A 26,058-nucleotide genomic window follows, 5' to 3' on the forward strand; every position below is an offset into this window, starting at 1 on the left:
ACATATAATAAAGCATACAGTTTGTTAATCTTCTCATGTGTATACTCCCCATGAAAACATTACCACAATCAAGACACTACATTTATTATTCATCACTTTGTGGGGCATTCTGATTGCTACAGTAACAAAGAGATAAAAACTAAGTCCTCACTGAACGTAGATAGGTTCTTAGAACTGCTGAGAAACATTGTATGAGGAAACCAATTTTACCACAGGCTGATTGATATAAACAAGAGTTAAGTTCTCACAGCATCTCATGAACATTATAATGAAACAACATTGAACAAAAGTATGTTATTCTACGACCTACTATATGTATTACTGGCATGGCCTGGAGATGACAAATATCCTGAAATGTGCAGTCCTGCACAAAGAGTTTTCTCATCCAAAAAGGCCAATAGAACCTCCACTGAGAAATACTGGGCCCAATCCTATTGCTCAGCTCTTGAAGAAACTGAGCCCAGATGCGGAAACTGAGATCTATGTAAGGTTCTTCTGTTTATATGTAAATGCATCCAGAGCACATATTATTTAAACAAACATAGTGTTTGCTGAAAGAAATTCTTTTCTGAATCTAATGTTTAATGTCATATTGACATTTAGAAGCTATACATACTTTAAAATGGTACATTTTAAATATGACAATGGATTCCTCTAAATAGGGTAAGTTTGCTAGGTACTCCTCTCTCCCTTGTGACATGCCTGCCATTCAGCTGCTGCTGCTGCTACCCTGGTATATACAGTGAAGGTGAACGGTACAAATTCCAGACATGCACAACTTGGGCTTCCTACTCCCAAAGAAAAAGGTGAAAAATGATCTCATTTTGTCTTAATTATAAAGATGCAGCATACTTATAATGAATAATCCATGAACACAAGGATTCATGACACTCAGAAAGTGCCTATGAAGAGAAGTGACAACCAACACCACAGAAATACAAAAGATGATAAGAAAATACAATGAAAACTTATGTGCCAAAGAATTGGATAACATGGAAAAAAATGGATAAACTCATAGAAACATATAATCTTCCAAGACTAAATGAGGAAGAAACAGAAAATCTGAACAAACCAATAACTACTAACAAAATAGAAACAGTATTAAAAAAAAACCTGCAACAAACAAAAGTTCTGGACTAGATGGCTTTACAAGTAAATTTTATGAATAATTCAAAGAAAAATTAATACTTATCTTTCTTAAACTATTCCAAAACATTGAAGAGGCACGAAGGCTCCTAAATTCATTTTACATGGCCCTGATACTAAAACCAGACAAAGACATTGCAGAAAAAGAAAATTATAGGCTAACATATAATACTTGATGAACATAGATACAAAACTCAACAAAATATTGGGAAACCAAATTCAGCAATACATTAAAAAGATCATACACCATGATCAAGTGGGATTTATTCCTGGGATGCAAAGCTGGTTTGATACCTGCAAATCAGTTAATGTGACACACCACATAAACAAAATGAAGTATAAAAATCATATGATCATATCAATAGACACAGAAAAAGCATTAGACAGAATCTAACATCCATTTATGATAAAAACTCTCAGCACAGTGGGAATAGAGGGAACATACCTCAACATAATAAAGACCATATATGACAAACCACCAGCTAACATTATACACAACAGTGAAAAGCTGAAAGCTTCTTTTTTAAGATCAGGAACAAGACAAGGATACCCACTTTCCCTCTTTTATTCAACATAGTATTGGAAGTCCTAGCCATGCAATGCGACAAGAAATAAAAGGCATCCAAATTGAAAAAAAACAAAGTAAAACTGTCATTATTTGCAGATGACATGATACTATATAGAGAGAACCCCAAAAATTCCACCAAAAAACAATTAGAAATGATAAATGAATTCAGTAAAGTAGCAGGATACAAAATTAATATTCAGAAATGGGTTATATTTTATACACCTATCAGGAACTACCAGAAAGAGAAATTAAGAAAACAATCCCATTTACAATTGCATCTAAGAATATAAAATATCTAGGAATAAATTTAACCAAGGAGGTAAAAAACCTGTACTCAGAAAACTATAAGACATCAAAGAAAGGAATTGAAGAAGATACAAATAAATGGAAGGCTACACCATGCTCACAGTAGGAAGAATTAACATGGCTAAAATGCCCATACTATCCAAAGCAATCTACAGATTCAATGCAATCCCTATCAAATAATACTAATGGCATTTATCACAGAACCAGAACAAATAATCCTAAAATGTATATGGACCCACAAAAGATCTCGAATATCCAATTTTGAGAAAGAACAAAGTTCAATGTATCACACTACCTGATATCAAACTATACTACAAAGCTATAGTACTCAAAACAGCATGACATTGGCATAAAGACACAAAGATCAAAGAAATAGAATACAGAACCCAGACATAAACATCTATATGGTCAATTTATCTATGCCAAAGGAGGCAAGAATATACAATGAGGTAAAGACAGGCTCTTCAATAAATGGTGTTGGGAAAACTGGACAGATACATGCAAGAATGAAACTGAATCACTTTCTTGCACCATATACAAGAATAAATTCAAAATGGGTTAAATGTATGACCTGGAGCCATAAAACTCCTACAAGAAAATACACGCAGTAAACTTTTTGACATTGCATCTTGCAGTATTTTTTTTTTTTTTTTTGATATGTCTCCTCGTGCACAGGAAACAGAAAAAATAAACAAATAAGACTACATCAAAATAAAGTTTTGCACAATGAAGGAAACCATCAACAAAATGGAAAGACAACCTACTGAATGGGAGAAGATATTTGCCAATGATACACTTGATAAGGTGTTAATATCTAAAAAAAATATATAAGGAAATCATACAACTTAAAACCAAAATACAAACAATCCGATTAAAAAATGGGCAGAAGATTTGGATAGACATTTCTCCAAAGAGGACATACAAATGGTTAACAGATATATAAAAAGATGCTCAACAGCACTAATCATCAGGCAAATGCAAATCAAAACCACAGTGAGGTCACCTCACACCTGTCAGAATGGCCATCATCAATAAATCAACAAACAAGTGCTGGAAAAGATGTGGAGAAAAGGGAACCCTCTCCCACTGTTGGCAGGGCTGTAAATTGGCACAGTCACTATGGAAAAGAGTATGGAGGTTCCTCAAAAAAATTAAAAACAGAACTACCTGATGACCTAGCAATTCCACTTCCGAAGAAACCTCAAACACCAATTTCAAAAGATATGTGCACCCCTATGGCCATTGCAGTGTTATTTACATTAGCAACCTAAGTGTCCATGATTGATAAAGAAGATGTGGTCCATATATACAATGAAGTATCAGTTGCAGAAAAGAATGAAATTTTGTCATTTGTGACAAAAAGGATGAACATAGAGAGTGTTGTACTAAGTGAAATAAGTCAGACAAAGACAAATATCATATGATTTCACTTATATGTGGAATCTAAAAAACAAAATAAATGAACAAAGAAAACAGAAACAAACTCATAGATACAGAGAACAAATTGATGGTTGCCAAATGGGAGGAGGGTTGGGGGAAATGGTGAAAAAGGGGAAGAGATTACGATATTCAAATTGCTAGTTTTAAAAACAGTCACAGGGATGTAAAGTACAGCATAGGGAATACAGTAAATAACATTGTAACAACTAGGTATGGTGTCAGATGGGTACTAGACTTATTGGGGGTGGTCACTTCGTAAGTTAGAAAATGTCTAATCACTGTGTTGTACACCTGAAACAAATATAATATTGTATGTCAATTGTAACTGAAAAATAAAAACTTTTTTTTTTAAAACAAACTTTTAAAAGTGCCTATGAAGACTTTATTTATGTGCTCCTTACCGTAAAGTATCTCATAGAGGGTCATGTATTGTTTCGTTGCTAATTAGATGTAATTTTAATATTTAAGATTAAGCTAAAAATCATACAGAGTTTTCATCATTGCAAGAATCATGTAGTAAGTCTAAGAACAAAATTTGGTATTTACTAGAAAGATTATCGCTCTAAAATGGGAAGAAATATGCTAGGTCCGTAGTCCTCCAATTTTCATGTGCTTAAAATCACTTGGAGGGATTGTTAAAATAGATTCCTCGGTCTCAACCCCAGCATTTCTGATTCAGCTGATCTGGGGTGAAGCCCAAGAATCCTCATTTCTAAAAAATTTCAGGTGACGGTGACGCTGCAGCTCTGGGGACCACATGCTTGGACCATGCTTTCCCCCAGGGCCTGTGAGCGCTTGGCTGTGCTGACTGGACGCTGTGAGTAGCAGATCAGCGAGGATGGAGCACCTTGCCCTTCTTTATATACCCAGCTTCAGCTGGAAGTGCTCTCAGCACCCTGAACGCACTGCCAGCACCCTCCCACAAAAGGCCCCCCATCCCTCTTGCTTTTTGTAGCTGAAGAAAAATATGGGGTTGACATGTCTGGGTAGAGGCCCTAGCAGACCATGACAGCTAGAACATCCTGCAAACACGTTTATAGGAATTAGGAGTCTAACAGATCATACCGTGTTTCCCCGAAAATAAGACCTAGCCAGACAATCAGCTCTAATGCATCTTTTGGAGCAAAAATTAATATAAGACCTCGTCTTATTTTACGATCATATAAGTCAGGGTCTTATATTAATTTTTGCAGCAAAAGACGCATTAGAGCTGATTGTCTGGTTAGGTCTTACTTTCGGGGAATCACGGTACCAAAAGATTAAGATACATTCATGACATCCTGACTTTAAAAAGAAAATATATAGCTAATACATTAATTTTTTGGAATGATAAACAGATCATCGACAACAAAAACAAAGAAAAATGTTCAGTTATAGGAAGAAAAGTAGTGCCATGAGCAAGCAGGATTATATCTTAGGCCTTGAGATTGTCCATTTTCTGTATGGAAACTAGTTCTCGTACCTGCTAAAGGAACCTAGAGAAGCAAACTTCAAAATTTCTGATAGACCAACTTTATTCTTCAGCCAAGAGCATTTAAAGCAAAACGAGTCTCTCTGGATTCACAGCTGACTTTCTTTTATTTATGGGCTCCTTTGTGACTACATGGGCACAGTCACCTAAAGGCTTCATTTCTAGGTAGTTGACACCTGGACATACAGATAAATGTTAAGTAGCATTCCTTGGAAGATGTTTTTTTTTTTTTTTAAATAAGGCAGTATGAGCAGTGAGAGTAAAAGTGTTACCCCAACCACTCTCACACAAGTCCAGTAATAATTGATAACAAAAGTGGCTTATTTTGGAGACATATATTTAAAAAATAAATGTGTCTTGATAAGTCAATCCTCATAGCCCCAAAGCCAAAAATAATTACCCCTAATCCCCCTGACTGAATTTTTATTTGCTAGACTATTTTATTTGCTTGACCATTTTCTTTGAAAAATGCTGTCCGCAGTGGTGAGATTTCCAATTTAATAATGATTACTTCTCTTCTTATACTAAGCTAGTACTAGACTTAAATTTTTTGTTTATTTATTTTGGTAAAGTATACATAATATAAAGTTACCATTTTAACCATTTTTAAGTGTACAATGCGTGGCATTAAGAACATTTTTTTAATTTAATTTTTAAATTTATTGGGGTGACAATTGTTAGTAAAATTACATAGATTTCAGGTGTACAATTCTGTATTACATCATCGATAAATCCCCTTGTGTCTTCACCACCCAGAGTTAGTTCTCCTTCCATCACCATATATTTGATCCCCCTTACCCTCATCTCCCATCCCCCACCCCTCTTACCCTCTGGTAACCACTAAACTATTGTCTGTGTCTATGAGTTTCTGTTTCTCATTTGTTTGTCTTGTTCTTTTGTTGTTTTTGGTTTATATACTACATATCAGTGAAATCATATGGTTCTCTGCTTTTTCTGTCTGACTTATTTCGCTCAGCATTACACTCTCAAGATCCATCCATGTTGTCACAAATGTTCCTATATCATCTTTTCTTACTGCCGAATAGTATTCCATTGTGTATATATACCACAACTTCTTTATCCATTCATCTATCGAAGGACATTTTGGTTGTTTCCATGTCTTGGCCACCGTAAACAAAGCTGCAATGAACATTGGAGCACACGTGTCTTTATCTATAAATGTCTTCAGATTTTTTGGGTACATACCCAGGAGAGGGATTGCTGGGTCATATGGCAATTCTATTCGTAATTTTTTGAGGAACCTCCACACTGCCTTCCATAGCGGCTGCCCCAGTCTGCATTCCCACCAACAGTGTATGAGGGTTCCTTTTTCTCCACAGCCTCTCCAACACTTGTTACTATTTGTCTTGTTGATGATAGCCATTCTGACTGGGGTGAGGTGATATCTCATTGTGGTTTTTATTTGCATTTCTCTGATGATTAGTGATGTTGAGCATTTTTTCATGTCTATTTGCCATTTGTATGTCCTCTTTGGAGAAATGTCTCTTCAAGTCCTCTGCCCATTTTTCAATTGGGTTGTTTGTTTTTTTGTTGTTGAGTTGCATGAGTTCCTTGTATATTCTGGATGTTAGCCCCTTATCAGAGGCACTATTTGCAAAAATCTTCTCCCATTCAGTTAGTGGCCTCTTTATTTTGTCGATGGTTTCTTTTGCTGTGCAGAAGCTTTTAAGTTTCATATAGTCCCATTCGTTTATTTTAGCTTTTACTTCCATTGCCTTTGGAGTCAAATTCATAAAATGCTCTTTGAACCCAAGGTCCATAAGTTTAGTACCTATGCTTTCTTCTATGCAGTTTATTGTGTCAGGTCTTATGCTTAAGTCTTTGATCCATTTTGAATTAACTTTGGTACATGGTGACAAACAGCAGTCCAGTTTCATTCTTTTGCACATGGCTATCCAATTCTCCCAGCACCATTTATTGAAGAGGCTGTCTTTCCTCCATTGTATGTTTTTAGCTTCTTTGTCAAAAATTATCTGTCCATATTTATGTGGTTTTGTTTCTGGGTTCTCAATTCTATTCCATTGGTCTATGTGTCTGTTTTCTGCCAATACCATCCTGTTTTGATTATTGTAGCCCTGTAGTACAAGCCAAAGTCAGGAAGTGTGATACATCCATTATTGTTCTTTTTCCTTAAGATTGCTTTGGCTATTCAGGGTCTTTTGTGGTTCCAAACAAATCTGATGATTTTTTGTTCTATTTCTTTAAAATATGCCATTGGGATTTTGATGGGGATTGCATTGAATCTGTATATTGCTTTGGGTAATATGGCCATTTTAACTATGTTGATTCTTCCAATCCATGAGCATGGAATGTCTTTCCATTTCTTTGTGTCTTCTTCAATTTCTTTCAAAAATGTCTTATAGTTTTCAGCATATAGGTCTTTCACATCCCTGGTTAAGTTTATTCCTAGGTATTTTATTCTTTTTGCTGCAATTGCAAAAGGAATTGTTTTTTGTATTTCTTTCTCTGAGATTTCATTGTCAGTATATAGGAAAGCAATGGACTTTTGTACGTTGATTTTGTAGCCAGCAACTTTACTGTATTCGTTGATTGTTCCTAATAGCTTTTTGGTGGAGTCTTTAGGGTTTTCTATATATATAGCATCATGTCATCTGCAAAGAGTGATAATTTAACTTCTTCATTCCCAATTTGGATGCCTTTTATTTCTTTCTCTTGCCTGATTGCTCTGGCGAGGACTTCCAACACTATGTTGAAAAGCAGAGGTGATAGGGGACAGCCCTGTCGTGTTCCTGAACGTAGAGCAAAGGGCTTCAGTTTTTCACCATTAGTTATGCGATTAGCAGAGGGCTTGTCATATATGGCCTTTATTATGTTTAGGTATTTTCCTTCTATACCTATTTTATTAAGTGTTTTAATCATAAATGGATGTTGTATCTTGTCAAATGCTTTTTCCGCATCAATTGATATAATCATATGATTTTTGTCCTTTATTTTGTTTATGTGATGTATCACATTGATGGATTTGCGGATGTTGAACCATCCTTGTGCCCCGGGGATGAACCCCACTTGGTCGTGATGAATAATCTTTTTAATGCATTGTTGTCTTCGATTTGCTAGAATTTTATTTAGGATTTTTGCATCAGTATTCATCAGAGATATTGGTCTGTAGTTTTCTTTTTTTGTGCTGTCCTTACCAGGTTTTGGTATCAGGGTAATGTTGGCCTCATAAAATGAGTTAGGGAGTACTGTCTCTTCTTCAATTTTTTGGAAGAGTTTGAGCAGGATTGGTATTAGATCCTGAAGGTTTGGTAGAATTCACTAGTGAAGCCATCTGGTCCTGGACTTTTGCTTTTGGGAAGGTTTTGGATGACTGATTCTATTTCGTTACTGGTGATCGGTCTGTCTAGATTTTCCAGTTCTTCATGGTTCAGCCTTGGAAGGCTATATGTTTCTAAGAACTTGTCCATTTGTTCTAGGTTATTGAATTTGGTGGCATTAAGAACATTTATACTGCTTCACAACCATCATCACCATCCCTCTCAGATATTTTTGTTGAATTGATTCCCACTCCCCCAAAATACAATAAAGTTAGAGGTGACATGTATGGGTAACTTGGATGTTTTTGTAAATGTGGTATCAAAATACTGAGATTCTCATAAGGCTTCATGAGGAAAGTTAAAAGAATTATTAGAAAAGGGGCTATATCAGTGAACTCAGATGTGAACATCAATTATGGGCCCCCAAACCCATCTTTTAAATTAGGGGTAGCAAAAACCTGATACCAGCTTCTGCTTCTTGGATGCCCTTCCCTAAACCTGTGCAGACATTACTCTGATTACTGCTCTCTTTCCCACCGAATCTCAAAGTCTTTCTCCATAGAGTCTTCCAGGCATTAGCAAAACTAATTATAACTGGCCCACAGGACGGAACCCATTTACCATCTTCATATAGAAAATGCAAGTCCCCTGATTAACAGAAAAAAACAATCACTTATTTGGGCTGCTTTGGGCCTGCCAAAGGTCCAACATATACATCAATGAGTTATACATGCACTGGTAGTAAAGTCTTCAATGTGGGGAGGTTTGTTAGCACGGAAAGTTTCTTTAGCATGAAAGCTTCTTTAACATGGAAATCATCACAAATAAAATCTTCTTACCTGGGTAGGAACACACTTTCCACCACATAAAAGTCTTGCATGAGAACATCTCTGTCTGGCTTGGAAGTGAGATTACCCACTGTGTATCCTATTCCCAGCTGAATAGCACCTTTGATAGCAGATGATGCAGTCTGTAAAGAGAACACAGGTCTCAGAGTTAGCCTTACTAGGTGGGGCCTTGTTCAATGTCACAAGCAGCAAAATCTGGAGTTTGATTTTCATTCTTGCTCCTGAGCAACAAGGAAGTTAGGTTTGGAAAGATGACTGGTTGCTTCTTTTGACGGAGAATTTACTCCACCAAACATGAAGGACTCTTCTTGTCATGAAATTATTTTTGTGGTAATCTTTCCTATCAATGTTCCTAAGGAAGGGTTATTGTCCCAAACCTCCATCTTTCTTCTACTAAGAATTTAGAAATTTGGTAGCACGCTTGCAGTGTGTAGCATTATAATGTCTACCAAAAGATAAATGGTACAGTCACATTAAAAAAAAAAATCAGAACTTCTATAACATACCTATGGTCAGGAAGAATATTTTATCTTCATAAGAAATGAGAGAGCAAAAATTCATTTGAGTCTTTGGAATACCCAAATATAATTTGGAAGTTGCTTACTAGTCTTGCCATAGATCCATAATCAAATTTCCCTACACTGACATGTGATAAAGCATATAGCATTAGAACACCAATATTTCCAATTACTACTTGTCTAATATCATTCTATAATTGACATAATGTTAACTGGGGGAATAACAGCCACATGTATGTGTATATGTATGTATACAAATGAATATATGTGTGTGTATACACATACGTGTGTGTATAGATATATAGATATAGATATAGATATATACCAGGGATGCGAAAACAATGCATGCAAGTGGACACTTTGGTCAGCGTTGCTCAAGCAGTAGCTTGCCATAATCAGAAGTGCCTGGATGCTGATGGTAACCACTTTGAACACCTCTTGTAATTGCAGAAGTCAAACATGACTTGTATTCATCTTTTGTTATCGGTATATATTGAGTATTACAATTTTAATAGTTTTCCTTTTTTAAAATGTGTATACATTTTTTGGCACCCTCTGTGTGTGTGTATATATATATATATTTAACCAACACAATAGGAGAAAATAGCAGAATAAGAATTTAGGAAAATTAGAATACATTCTTCTTAATGGTGAAATATGCAATATTTGCATGCCTTGCAGTGCCTAATGGAGTACCATGTATATAGTGGGAACTAAATAAATACTTAAATCAGTGGTTCTCAACCAGGGACATGTGGCCTTGTCTGAAGACATTTTTTGGTTGTCATAACTGGTGATGGTAGTGTTACTACTGGCATCACGTGGGTAGAGGCCAGAGATGCTGTTAAACATCCTACAATGCATAGGACAGCTTTTTATAACAAAGAATTATCAGCCCAAATATCAGCAGTGCTGAGGTTAAGAAACCCTGACTTAAATGAATGTAATAAAGATCGTCTGCTTTATAAAAAGAATACTTTCTTTTTGAGTTAATATTTTCATTTAGCAAATTCAAGACCCATCCCCACCTTCCCACATGCTTTATTCTTTTTAATTTCTTCATGCTTTTAACATTAAAGAACATATCTCTCTTCTTGAAAAACAATGTATCCTCATGATTTCTATGATAGAACATGGTCTTGGTACAACTTCTACCTTTTCTGATGGTCTCCCATTTCTTCACTGACTTCTCATTGTTTGCTATAATCGCAGTGTCCCTAAAAGTTTGTTCCTTGATCCTCAGATTTCCTTAATTAAGTAGATAATCCATTCTTTACTTTATTTAAAAAAAATTTTTATTATTAGTTTCAGGTGTACAAAACAACATAATGATTCGACATTTGCATACTTCACAAAGTGATAACCCCAACAAGTCGACTACCCATCTGACACCGTGCATAGTTATTATAATACCATTGACTATATTCCCTATGCTGTACTTCACATCCCATGACATATATGTATATATATGTATATATTTGTAATTATAGTTGACATTCAATATTATTTTATATTAGTTTCAGGTGTACAGTGCAGTGATTAGATATTTATATAATTTATGAAGTGATCTCCCCATCTGACACCAGAGTTTTTACATTATCAACTCTATTCCCCAGACTGTATTTCACATCCCTGTGACTGTTTTGTGACTACCGATCTGTACATCCTAATCCTTTCACCTTTCTCACCCCAACCCCCCTTCCATCTAGCAACCATCAGTTTGTTCTTTGTTAGATAATCCATTCTTAATGGCTTCAAAAACTGTCTCTATGCATATGGCTCTCAGACCTTTTAATCCTATTTGGATGCTGTTCTATCAGCACAAACATAGTAGATAACAGAACCAAACTAGTATCTTACAATATCTTCCACTCCACCCCTAAGATTGGTTTCTTTTCCTAAGGCATTGTAATCCTCAGTCACCCAAGGTTGAACCCCAAACAAACCACATGGAACACAGGGCGAGATCCCTAGTTAACACTTGTTGACATCACCTGAAACGGCCATGAGCAACCAGTCCTGTTCAGTCACACCCATCACTTTCCCATGGAGTCGTCATTTAATTGCTTTGCTTACTCCGCTGCCAATATTACATCACCCTTGGTCTGAGGACAACTACCTACCCTCTTCCCTGTAGGAAGTGGAAAAATGTCTCGGTGTTTTTGTTTTTGCACATGCCTTTTTACTTAAGATCCAGAGGCGGCAAGATGGGAAAAGACTGAGACTCAAGCCCATGGAGCAGCTAGTACTTAAAAGACAGAGCATTTGCTATTTTAATATTCCCACTCCGAGCTCTGCAATGCTACCAACTGCATCAGTGACCTTTTGTACCAACAGCTCTGACTTCTGAAGGCTGACATGATTTTCCTCATTTTATCTCACATAAGAATTCAAAAGGCATCTCTTCTCCTATCCATCATTCAAAGTGTATGGCAGAAGATGTGACATCAGCACTTTCCAGAGGACCCAATGTCCCAAAACATTCTGTTCTAGACCTATCAATAGACTCACATGCTCTCAAAGTGCTTTTCCCTCCCCACACCTCATCTGACTCTGCTTTCTAGAACTACCTGTATTTCTGCTTAATTTGGTCAGTTAATAACTCTAGGGCTGGAACACCTGTCAAACAACAGATGGCATATCCAGTTCTTTGTTCACACCCGCCCCACTGACTGCCAACAATCGAAGGTGGTCAGTTGTAAGAGTCTATATTTGGTGTTTTCAAACTTTAGAAAGCATAAGAAGCACCGCGACATGTGTTAAAACAGACAGAAGGCAAAACGGGAGAGAGGAGGGATGAATAAGCAGAACACAGGATTTTCAGGGTAGGGAAAATACTCTGATACTATAATGGTGGACAAGTCGTTATACATTTGTCTAAACCCATGGAATGTGCAACACATTGTTTGAGTGAATTGTAAAGTAAATTATGAACTTTTTATGAACTTTGGTGATTATGAAGTGTCAGCATAGGGCATCAATTGCAACAAATGCATGATTCTGGTGGGGGATGCTGATAATAGGGGAGTCTGTGCATGTGTGGGTACAGGGGGTATATGGGAAACCTCTGTACCTTCCTCTCAGTTTTTCTGTTAAACTACAACTACTCTTAAAAAAAAAAAAGTAAAAAAAGTCAATGGGTATTCAAAACCAAAACCAAAACCAGAAACAGACGGAGGGGTTCCATCCCCAGAAGTTTCGATTGAGAAGGTCTGGGGTGAGGTGCAAGAATTTGCTCTTGTTCTAAAGGCTACTGAAAAAAAACTTTCTCCTTGGGTATAAGATTATATTTTGAGTCCCTGAAGGAATAAGAATTTTGGGAAGGATCTTGTTGACGTTTGTTTACAACGTCACTTGAAATACTATTACTTTTCTTTCAGCTTCCTTAAAATTCAAGTGGTCTGATGGGAGGAAGAATAGAAATTGTAATAAAAGTTAATCTTTTTTGATCAACTCTTTGTGCTAGGCACTTAATATATGGATAGCCACAATTATTATCACAATCTAAGCACATACTTACATAGTGTTTACTAAATGGCAGGCACTATTTTAAGTGCTTTTTGTTATATAATCTCCTCAATCCTCACAATGACCATATGAGGTAGGTACTATTATTAGGTACTATTATTATCTCCACTTTACTGACTCAAGAAGGTTTACTAACTTATACTAGGTCCCACAGCTAGGGGAGAGGTAGAGGTGGGACTTATACCTGGGGGTCTGGCTCCAGAATCCAAGTTATAAACAAGTACACTGCTGTCTCTGTTTAACCCTTTCATGGACTCTGAAAATTAGTGACTCTCACACCCATTGACAGGTGGGGGATTTAAGGCTCAGCAAGATTAAGTGACTTGCCCCAGTCACATGGCTGGTGTGTGGTAGAGTCTGGCTGTAAAGCCCACACTGCTTATACATCTGTGTTTTTTTCAAAATGAGCCTAGCATAGAAGTCAGAAGTTCTCTTTTAAGTCTGGCTGTTTGACTTCAGAAAAGATAGCAGCTTTGTGGGAGTCATTCCTTTGGATGAAATAGGGATAAAATCATTTATTGGCCTCTAATCATACCCACCCCTGGGGAAGGCCAAGAAAAAGAATCTTGGAAACCACTTGGTAAACCAGTATTAACACCACCGTGAATGTCACTACTGTAGCATGGGGAGGTATACACGAAAGGAGCTTTTCTGCTGCCACAAGAGGAACGATGCCCCGAGGTTGCCTTCTCCCCATCTCCATGTAAAATTAAATGCTTTAGCATTGATGTATTTGGGTATAATTAAACATCATCTTGTCTACTTTATGCAGTGTCTGGTTGTGCTCAGTGTGGTATGTGGCACCTCCAGTCACAGGAATACAGGCCCCATCACCTGACATCTTCCCACTGGACATTAGGCACGGCAGGCAGGTGGGCAAGGCTGTAACATTTTCTTCCACAAACATTCTTGAGCAAGATGTGCTTTAAAACTGAAAAACTGAAACGCTCCTTGGAGTGTCTCTGATGAGCAGACGAGTAAGTCATGAGGACGCTAAAGAACCTTCTGTGTACTGCTGGTGGTTGCTCTTCTAGAATCAGCAGTTCTTTCCCTGTCAACTCTGAGCCACTAGCCTTCTCCTGCTTTTTAGGGGCCAGCCACCAGCAGACTATCGAGCCTGTCGTGAGTTAATGGCTTCACACACACACTCCGCCCTCCCAGTGTTCTCTGCATGGCCTTGTGTAGGCTCTCAAAGTGCTGGGACATGATCATTTCCCCGTCTAACTCCAAAGCGGACCTTTGACTCCTTGCAAACATATAGCTCTAGATTTCAGAATGCAGAAAAGCAGAATCAATTTTTAATGCGGGATTTTTCAAGGGCTAAGTGGGGGCAACATGCTGCCTGGATATTAGAAAAACCTCTAAAGCATTTGATACTTGGAGGGAGAACCACAGAATATCACAAAAGCAAACCACAAACATTTACTTCCATAGCTCCTCTTTACTAACCCAAACTTGTTCAGGAATGATGGTAAGGGGAATATTAATGTCAGCTTGCATTTGTGTAATATGTTAATATTTTTCAATGCAGTATCTTTTATTTTTTGAGATGATATCACATTGTTTATTTATTTATTTTTAGTATTTTTTAAATTAGTTTCAGGTGTACAAAACAATGTAATAGTTAGACATTTACACCCCTCACAAAATAACCCCCTTTCCCCAATCTACTACCCCTCTGACATCGTATATAGCTGTTACCATTTCATTGATACTATTCCCTATGCTCATCCCATGACTATCTACATATTAAATTATAGTTGACATTCATTATTATTCAGCTTCAGCTTCAAGTTAATCTTTTAATGACTGCATTTGATCAGCACAATTGTTTCGTAGGTAGGGTTTATAACACCCATTTTATAAAAGAAACTGTGGCTCTGGGAGATTCACTTGATCTAAATCCCTTGGCTAGTGTGTGATTGAACCAGGAATGATATCCTGGTCTGGAAGGGCCCCAGTTCAGCGCTCTACCACTGCACAGCACTTTAGTTGCCTGAATTTTCTCTGCTGGAGATGAATCTGGCTGAATGAGATAGTAATGACGATAGTAACAATAAGACTAAACATCTACGTAAACCTGCTATTAGGAAAGCAAAGATCCTGACAACAGTAAGATTTTAATGATCTTACATTGATTATAGGAAACTGCTTTCTACAGCGCAATGTCTACAAAATCAGAGTACACCATCTGATAGCACTAGTTTTAAAAGGAAGTACTGAGATATGTCATGTGAACAGCATTTTTCTCCCTAAGGTGTCCTGATGAACTAATTATGGGATTATAGCCAATATGTATGTCACCAGAGTGATTGTTTCCAAAAGTAAAGCTATAATGGTGCCACTATCTTGCTTGAAACCCTCTAACAGTCCCTAGTACCCGCATTGCAGGATTAAGACCAAGCCTCTTAGCTTGACATGGAATCCCAACTTACAATTACGCCCTCCTTATATTGGGATGCACTGACTCCTGTATCCCAATATAAAGAAGTATCCCAAACAAACACACTCTATCCTTCCAGCAAGTTGACTTTACAGTCCATGAACCCCTAACAACTGCATATGAAATTTTCTGATTGTGTGTAGTTTTCCCAAGGAAGGGGTCCAGTGCTTTCTCTTTCTCAAAGGGTCCATTTTCCCCAAACCACAGGTCTAGAGTCTAACTCTAAAATAGAAATGTTCACTGACAAGGTACTTTAGGCCACAGGAAAAAAGCACCAAGGTTCAGTAACACCTCTCATAATCAAGAGAAAGCAGTCCTTGTCTGGCAAGGAAAACCTCTACCTGTCTCCCTTGTTTCCATAGCTCAAGTCCAGCTCCATGTTCTCCCTCCTGTCTCTGAACTTACACTCAAGAAAGAAGGCACAGACTTATTTGTCCAGGATGGAGTTAAGGAAACAGAAAGCGGGATTAACTGCATGAAACTGGCCGTAGGACTATGGAAGTGGAACAGTTTGCAGGGAGGCAAGCCTAATGCCTTCTAAAAGGAAGTGGGACCACCTCTTGCCTTCGGCTTCCTCACACCATTTCTCCAGTCCCACCGTGTATTAGTTTTTCTATTGCTGCTGTAACAGATTACCACACACGTAGCGTCTTCAAACAACATAAACTTATTATCTTACAGTTTGGGAGGTCAGAAGTCCTAAAATCAAGGTGTTGACCGGGCTGTGTTCTTCTGGAGGCTCCAGGGGAGAATCCATTTCCTCGCCTTTTCAAGCTTCCAGAGGCTGCCCACATTCACTGACTTGTGGCCCCTTCCTCTACCTTCAAAGCCAGTAGCATCTTCATAGCTCTCTCAGTCTCTTTCAACCTCTCTCTTTTTCTCTCTCATCTCTGCTTTTGTTAACACACCTCCTTCGACTCTGACTTCCGGGACTCCCTCTTATATAGCCCCTTGTGATTACATCAGGCTCACCTGGATGACCCAGGCTAATCACGCCATCTCAAGGCCCTTAACTTAATCACACCTGAAAATTCCCTTTCACCATGTAAGGTCTCTCTATAGGTTCTAGGGATTGGGAAGTGGCGGGGCTCCATTATCTGCGCTCTACACTCCTCTGTTTCAAGACTGATTCCAGCATCTTTTCCAGTGTTGTCCCAGGCAAAGAGAAAATCTCCTCTCAGAACTCCATTGAGTAAGATGCTGTTCATTCATTTAACAAAGATCTGAAAATTTTCTGTGAGCTAGGCATTGTGCTAGGTGTTGGAAAAAGCATGAACCAAAAAGAGGACATTGCTCTCGCTCTTATGGGAGCTTCTAGTCTAGTGAGGGAAAGAGATATTAAACAAAGATACATATACATAATGATGATTGTTATCAGTGATACAAAGAACAGGGTGATGTGACTCAGGTCAAAGGGCAGTGATAGGAGAGGTCTACCTGAGGAATGATATACAGACTGAGACTTGAAAAGTGAGTATGGGCCAGTCAGCGGGTTATATCAACAAAAGCTGGCTGTGTGCCCACCACATGCCAGGTACTCTTCCACAAGTTGGGGAGACAGAAGTGACTTTGCCAGAGTCCTTGCCCTCAAGGAATTGAGAGTCACATTAGGAGATTAGGGGAATCTATTTTGAGGCATAAAGAAGCAGCAGTTCAGGCACCTGAAAGCTAACCATTGTGGGTAAATTATGGTGGGAAACAGGGAGAGCCTCAGAATTGGAGGCTGGAAAGACAGGATGGATCTAGGTCTGGGCCTTATGGACCAGGCACAGGGTTTAATGTGTTTCAATAAGGGAGCAGCATTCTAATTCGAAAAGGACCACTCTGGCTGCTGTACGGTGAATGGATTGGAGGGAATATAAGAGGGAAAGCGATGAGGAGGCAGTTGTAATGGTTCATATTGAGATGCACATGGTTTAGAGTAGGGTGATCAGAAAGACAGAAGAGTTGAATTTGAAATGTATTTAGGAAGGAGACAAACAAGACTTGATATGAGCTAGAAATGAGGGAGAGAAAAGTACTAACATGCCTCCTGGTATTTTCATTGAGCATTTGAGAGGACAGAGGTTGCTTTACTGAGTTGGGGAGACTGAAAAGAGGAACATATATGGGGGTGAAGATTAAGAGTTCCATTTGAGATGCCAATGAGACATCCAAGTAGAGATGTCAAGATACAAATCTGGAGCTTAGAATAGAAGTTTGGGCTGAAAATTTGAATTTAAGTGTTTTCAGCATATAAATGGCATGGAAACCAAAGGTCTGGATGAGTAACCTAAGGAGAGGGGGAACATTCTAGAAGGTCCTTGATCATGGTCAACATTTAGGGATTAGACAGAGGAAGGAGAACCTTTGGAGGAGATTAAGGAGTGACTACAAGAGTGGGAAGAAAATCAGGAAAACATAGCTTCAAAAAAACCAAGAAAAGGGAATTTGAAGAAAGGAGTGACAATAGTCTCAACAAGTAGCTCCTTCATTTGACAATATGAATTTTTATTTACAACTTGATGGAATATCTAAAGCTATGTGTTAAATTCTCTATTCTTTTCTCATTCATATTATTGATTCATATTAAGTCCAAGTCTAGATCTAGAATATTTGACAAAATTATTTGATAAACTCCAGTCATATTACGGCTTCATTTAAACATATTTTTAAAAATGTTCTATAACTTAAAATATAATAAGTTTAAAAAAGCAGGGTATAAAATACATATAATAAAATGTAAAAAAGAAAAACTCATAAATGTGTTTATACACATCTACAAAAGAAAACAAGATAGGAAGGAAATCCTGGGGTTGCCAAAAAAATGTATACATATGATTTATATTCATCTTTTGTTATCAGTATATATTGAGTATTACAATTTTAATACAGTTTTTTCCTTTCTTAAAATGTGTATATTTTTTTTGGCACCTTCTCTATATTAAATTATATGATTATCTCTGGGTGCTGGGATATTGGGTGAGTTTTACTTTCAAGCCTTGTACTTCTCAGAGCTTCTAAATTTTGTGTTATACATTGGAAAGGAAATGTCCTCCAGTGAAGGTGCTGTTACTATATTTATAAATACATTTTGACAGATGACAAAGGCATGTTTGGGATATGTTCATCTTTTTATCTCATTTTTTTTTAGGTCAAGGCCGCCATGCTAGGAACCTATGTAACTGCTATACTCTTATGAAGTGCAATCATGATCAACTTTATTTTTGCCTCCCACTGTACCTCTAAATTTATTCTGGGCTTAGATCATTCCCTGCCCTGGGATGAAATTTAGGGCAGGTCTGGGAGCCTTCTGGCAAGTCTCAGAATAAAAGGTCTACTCATTTCTACTTGAGATTGTTAAAAAGGATCTCAATTGGGGATTTGGTATGTCTTGCCCACTTAATAACAAAAACTTAAAATATATTTTCAGTAGCTATCTCCCCTTCCCCCAGCTGGCCTGGCACAAGTTGGCCACCAGCAATAGGAAGGCTTGAGGGGACTTTTCTTCTCTTTTCTGACTGCTTGCTGGAGGGAGCAGGAAAGGTCTTACTTAAGGAGTACATAAGACGTCCCAGGCACTCAAAAGACTTGCCAGGTGTACACATCTCTTTCTCTTGAGGGATGCTTTCATAGGATCTGCAGTTATTCCCTCCAAAAGGCAGTTGTGTTCTTCCCTTTAGGGGAGTAGTTCCCTACTGGCTGGTAGTTTCATATTGTTCTTCCAGATCCTCACTTGGACAGGCTCAGAGATGACCACATATTTTAATCTCCATCTCAGTACCCTCAACTGATATGTGAACTGGCCACATATCATTTATCTTGAAACTCTGGGCCTTGACAAGCCGTCTCCCACCACCACACTCCCTGAGAACCCCCTCTTAGTTTTGCCACCATCACAGCAGCTGGCCAACAATTCTCTTGTTCTTCCCATTTCCCAGAAAATACTAGTCTACTGCATCCCACAGGCTCCAAGGAACACATATCACACACTTCAATGGTCTCGCTTCCTTAGGCTTAACGTGATGGGCAGACCCTCTCCTAACACTGCATCTCATGGGAGTTACTCATGACATATCAACCACTCTCTCCAAAATTCCTTTTCCAGTGTCCACATCTCACAGTGGCCAGCCAAGCTCTTTCACAGACCTAGGGTGATTACTAAACTAGACTTCTTAGACCAACTCTTTTCCCAAGTTCTTCTGGACCACGGAATGTGATAACACCTGGCCATGGAATGTGATGAAAATGTGTCCACTCTTTCAGCTTGTAGTGTCCTAGACTGATTCACAGGTCTGCTGATAACACGCGGTTTCAGTCAGCTGCATGAACCGGTTGCTCACTGGGTTCCATTCCACTTGCCACGTGACTGCCAGACTCATCGTTCTTGGGCTTTTTTTTTTTTTTTTTAATACCATCTCCTAGCATAAAAAATATCACTGTTTTTAAACTCTCTGTAGAAATATATTTAAATTCCTTGCTTGGCCTTCAAGATTTTCTACAATCTAATTCCTGCTAATGCTAATTGCAAAAATAAATAAATCCCCAAATGCTAACTTCTGTAAAAAAACAAAAACAAAAAAAGAAACACCCCCCTGAAATGTGGTGTCTTAATTCAACACAAGTTTATTTCTTGCCCAGGAATAGGCCCCCATGGGTATCCCGGATTGGCGTGCTTTCCTCTTTTGGGTGGTATCCAGCACCCTGTGGCTCTGATAGCCCCTGGGATCTCAAAGTCCTCCATATGCAGCTGGCTCATAGGCGAAGCAGGAATGGTGAAGGAACACCCACTTCCCACTTCTTATTGCCTTTGCTGAAGTCACCGTGCAGGATATATGCCCCACGTCTGCTGCTCAGCCCTGCTCCATGCTACTCTGTGTTCTGGGACACTCCCTGTGCAGCTACATTAGAGGGCTTTCCAGCACTCTGGCTTCCAGTTGGGGTTGGCCAATGGGGTACCCCCACAGGAGATCTAAGAGTGACATCAGGGTGTTTACTCCCTTCCTTCCCTTCCTGTGGGTTTGACTCAGACTGCTGTGTCCTTCTGAATGTTACAGTTCCTTTCTTGTGAGCCTCTCCAGATAACTCCTATTTTGGGTTCTACAAACTATACCATTCTCTTACCTCTCAGGGAGGTAACAAGATACATTTTGATGTCAACATACTTCAGTATCACTTGTAGTTTCCTTATACTCCTCCCAAATCTTTGCAACAGTGCCTTTCTTAAATTCTCTTCAAATTACCCAGTTTGAGTGTGCCATCCATTTACTGTCCAGACTCTCTAGAGAAAGACCCACTCATAGTCCACTAGCAAGGAGGAGTCACATGACCTCACCAAGGTACAAGGAGGGCTGGCTTTGCCGCTGTTTTCCAGCTCCAGTTTTGCTATAGAAGAAGGACCACAAATTCGGGTGGACAGTTTGGTGTCTTAGCCACACCACAGATCCTATCGCCTCTACACAGATTCACAACTTTCAGCCAAACTATCTTGCTTAAGCTTGCCTTGTGATTCCTGGTCTCTGTATACTTTGATCTCTATGTCTTCAATGTCGTCCTTCCCCATTCTCCTTTGGTTTCCTACCTACTCTTCAAGGTCCATTAGTCTCTCTACATAGTCACCGTTCACACAGCAGCTAGACATGAGTATGCCCTTTTCACAGTATGAGTGGTTTCATAGGTGACTGTTGGAGTATTCTGTTACTTTCGTGTCTGGCAACTACTTTTATGATACAATTTCTGCAGCTATTTACATTTTCAAAAATCAGCATACTGCAGTACCATTATAATGATGTCCTCTTCTGTGCCTGTACAGACCACTTCTGTGGTGAAACTGCCTTGCAACAGGGACATTCTGACCCACTAGGCACTAAACAACTTGGAAGAAGCACAAGACAGACTCACTTTATATTTGATTTTCCTTATTCCTAAGCAGCCCTTTAACAAGGTCTCAGTGCATCCACTTGTTTGAAGGAAGATTTGATTCTCTAAATGTGATAGAAAAGGCAGTAAAAAGAAAAGGTGTTTCATGGTTTCTTTTAAATGATCTCCACCTATTTATATGATTGGCAGTGAAACGTATACTTTCATTGGCATGAAAACGCATAATAAGCAAAAAGATCTCATTAACAGAAAATACTGTACTCTTAAGTTTTCAGCAGTGGTAAATTATGCATACTTAATTGCCCTTAGAAGAGATATGCCATCAATTGCTGATAAAATTTTTGATTTAGGATAGAACAGCATTATGAATGCTGCTATATCAGCCTTTTAGAAATGTTACAGTGTAGACTGACACATTCATCATAAGTATGGCACAGAATAATACTATTCCTACACACTAGGGAAAAAGTTTCAGTGCTTATATACTCAAATAAAAATAGCATTTATTTGACGCAAACTTAGATTCAATAGATAAAAATAAGGATTGTTTTTTCTTCCTTCCAGAATCAATAAAAACCAAATTTCACATAGAGTATTGTATCTCTTGGCAAGGGAGTTGTCAATTTTAAAAGTAAAATAGTATATCAGTGCTAAGCTCTGTTTTGAATAACATAATGCTTATGGCAGATGTTGTTAGTTGTCGCCAGTGTCTATTTGCCCTTCCTATTTAGCAGTTTTTCTCAATTTGTCTCCCAGGGGACCTTTGGCAGTGCTGAAGACAATTTTGGTTGTTACAACTGGGAGGTACTGCTGACATCTATTGGATAGCGGCCAGGATGCTGTTAAACATCCCACAATGCACCTTCCACAACCAAAAATAATCCAACTTCAAATGCCAATACTGCCAATGTTGAGAAACTCTGTTATACAGTAATAGAAATTTTAACTGGGTATTTTGCTTGGTTCTCTTGTAGCTAGGTGTAGTCACGTGACTAATTTCTAACCACTGACACGTGATAGGAAATGATTTGTCCAACTCCCAGGTCACACTCTTAACAGAAAGGGGAGTGTCCTTTGCAGATGTGAGGACTGAGATAAAGCAGTCATTTTAGATCACGTTTGGAAGCGGTATACTGTGGAAAACAAGAAAAACAAGATAGAAACCTGGGCCCCTGATGACTCTGCAGAGGAAGTAAATTATCTTTACACTGTTATGTGAGACAGAAACAAACTTCAGCTTTGCTTAAGCCACAGTCATTCTGGTTCTTGCTTCTACAAGTAATTGCACCTGTATTCCAAGTGTTTATACCTATGAACTTATAACCAAATGCTCTTTACTTGAAAAGTGATGCCGATTCAAAACTATCTCAAACCAAAAGAGAAATGTCTACACAGATAGCATTGCTTAATTTCAAAACGTTAAATTGTAGCCCATGTTTACTGAGAAAAAGTCAAACAGCTATTAACTATAGGAAGAAAACACAAATGTTCCTTCTCAATCGTGCTCTTTAGGGTTAACTAGTGTCACTTGTTTGGTGTGTATCCTTCTAGATGTTTTTCTCTACACGTTGAAAATATATGCACATGTCTATACATAAAAAATAAAAATAGGATTCTACTATTGATGCTCTACTGCAGTTTTCTGTTTTCACACAATATCCTTCCATGTCCATTTATGCAGATACTCATTATTTGTGGTTACCGTATTTTGCCGTGTATAATGTGCTCCTGTGCATAATGCACACCCATGTTTTTAGCCCAAACTTTCAGGGAAAAATATCTTTCATTTTAATTTTGTAATTCAAATTTTTATTTGTCCACATTTAGGTACTTGTTTATTGTATTATAAAAGAATTTTAGCATTTATTTTTTAACATATTGTGGTACAAGAAATTTTATGTAACAAATACTTACAAAACACAAGAACAGATACAAGGTACAAGAAATGTTATGTACCTGTAACAAATTTACAATATTTACGCATCATAGAAGGCCAAGAATTCTTTGTCATTGCAAGTTCGTCATAAATTCAACCAAACTGATTATTGTATTCCAGGGTATTATTTTGCATACGGATATTGTTATTGATTTCCAAAGTTACCCTTTTAACTCATAAGCATAAATAAAAGACTTAAAAACATTTATATAGATATGGAATTAGTACTACCCATGTATAATGCGCATCCTTATTTTTCCCTCACAAATTTGGGAACAAAAGTGTGCATATACAGCAAAATATGGTATATATATTTTCACAGTTTGTATGTAGCATAGCTGTTTTAATGACTCTTATTGACAGACATAAGGGTGCTTATTCTCTCTTTTTAACAGCAAATAATGCTGTAACGAACATCTTTACACACTTATTTCTTGTGTATTTCTGCAGCATTGATTCCAAGGAAAAGAATTAGTGAGTTAAAGAATATGCATTTTATGCTTTTGATAGGTATTGTCGAAATACCTTCTAAAAGAGATTTCATCAGTTTATACACTCACCAGCAGAGCAGAAGAATGCCCTTTCATCAAACCCTCGCCAGCACTGGTACCATGAATACTGTTCATTTTCCCCAATCTTGCTGTTTTAGTTCTCATTTTCCTGATCACCAGTGAGGGAGAATCTCTTTGTGTGTTCATTGCATTACTCGCCTTGAACGTCATGATTTTCAGTTGTTTGTGGTTACACACTAATAACCATGCTCAATTATTTTATACCAATTAGAGTTAAACTGCATTTAGAAAATAATCCCTATGGAAACTTTAAAACAATAGGACTCTGTACCAGCTCTTCAGAGTTTTTATTTATTGAAATTGGAAGCTCTCACAGGGCAGAAACTGTAGCTAGTCTTTATCATCTACCAAATAAAGTTCTTCTTCACTCCTTTTTACTGTAATAAAAGTTTACACATCTCTAGATAGTTCTTAAACTTGCAATAGTACTTTAGAAGACTTTACACCCATATTTATAATTAATTCTTTTCCAATAACAAATAAGAAATATACTCTGTAGCTGGCTCAGTGGGACAGGGACTCTCGGAGAAACACATACCTGGTGCGGTGGGGGGTTGAGAAATATACCTAGGATGAGAGATAGACAGAGAAACTGTACAAGTGCTTGTCCATCTGTCCCTTTAGAGTCCTACACTGTACGGTAGGAAAGGACCTTTAGCACTGGCTTCTCTGTAGCGAGAAGGAATCAAGTTACCTTTAGCCAGAATTTTTTCACATTATGGTAGTATCTTTCTTGCGATCACCTCTGCTTCACTCCTTTTTGGGGGAAATGAATATTGGACATTGAGACCACGTCGCACCATTCTACTAGCTAGCTGGTGTTTTCTGAGTACTTATTGTGATCCAAGCATTGTCCTAAGTGCTTTAGAGGAGCTTTCTCCTTTGTGCATTTTTATCTTCACAACAACTATACAAGGAAGGTACACTATTACTCCTGATTGAGACCATGCAGTGAGGAAGAGACAAAATTGGCCCTTAAACCCAGATCTGTTAATCCCAAATCCATGCTCATAACCACCACATCTGACACCCTAACTGGATGTAAAAATAAAGAGATGTCAGCTTTGCCAACTATGCATTTCAAATCTTTCCCAGATTAATTTTCCCCCCTTAATTTTCATGGTAAATTCTTGATGAATTGTGGATATATCCCTTTCACATGCATACACACATTTTATATATATTTATTCCTATAACATATACATACAGTATATGTTATATATATTACGATATCATACATAGAAGTAAGACATATGAGTAAGAGATGAGTAAGAATATATCTTATTCATATATATGATATCATAATACATACATAACATATACCCTATAGAAATAAATATAATTTATGGGCTAGAAAGGAAAAAAAAGGTCAGGGATCCAAGAATTAGAAGGAAGAAACGAGAATGGTTATAATTGCTAAATGAGATAGAATCATACATAAAACAAAACTAATTTTACCAACTAAAAATGAAGTGACTTTTGTAGATTGAAAATGAAAAGCATCATTTGTTAGTGATGTGCTGTTTTCTGCTATTTAATCCCTTTTCCACATGCAAGCCCTAAACATTCCTTATAAAGTAGAACCAGCAGATGTAAGGACTAAGAAATAATGGCAATTGATATGGGATGAAAAAAATGGCTTCTCTTTACGTTTCTATGATCAAGCTGTCTTTTCTGACAGAATGGGGAGTGAAGCTACCCCTCTTTTCACAATTACTTTAAGTGATTGTGATAATAATTGTTAACAATGTTATTTCCACCTGGCCATATTCATGGAAAGTCACAGAAAAACAGTGCCAAGAGTATTTTAAACAAAAAGATCTGAATGTCAATGCTAGTATTTTTGGGGAAGGGCTTTAAAATTTGGAATTTAGGTGTTTCCTGAATACAAAAGATTGGTTTAAAGCATTAAAAGTCTCTAGTATAATAATTTCTTTTGTGGGCTACATATATGAACTTACACATTTATATAATATTACCTTAAATTCTGCTGCAATTGTGTTAAGTGCTTATTATGTGCCTTGTCAAGTTATTTGCATTATTGATTTATCATAACCTTATTCCTTCCGTGTCACAGATGAAGAAACTGATGTTTAGAAAGACTGCATGTTTGAAAGATAAATC

The 26,058-nt window shown here is 37.7% G+C and overlaps 1 protein-coding gene across 1 annotated transcript in view; it reads right to left on the bottom strand.

Moving 5' to 3' along the window:
• The window catches only part of PIP5K1B (phosphatidylinositol-4-phosphate 5-kinase type 1 beta), a 280,298-nt gene that overhangs the window by 128,562 nt on the left and 125,678 nt on the right, over window positions 1-26,058 (bottom strand). Inside the window, exon 4 of the mRNA XM_019730369.3 lies at window positions 9,070-9,200. Within this exon, the coding sequence (XP_019585928.1) occupies window positions 9,070-9,200 (131 nt within the window). The remainder of the gene's footprint in view (window positions 1-9,069; window positions 9,201-26,058) is intronic.

The sequence above is a fragment of the Rhinolophus sinicus genome, chromosome 16, assembly GCF_057876585.1.
Source record: "Rhinolophus sinicus isolate RSI-liver-muscle chromosome 16, RSI-T2T, whole genome shotgun sequence".
In the NCBI taxonomy this organism is placed as follows: domain Eukaryota; kingdom Metazoa; phylum Chordata; class Mammalia; order Chiroptera; family Rhinolophidae; genus Rhinolophus; species Rhinolophus sinicus.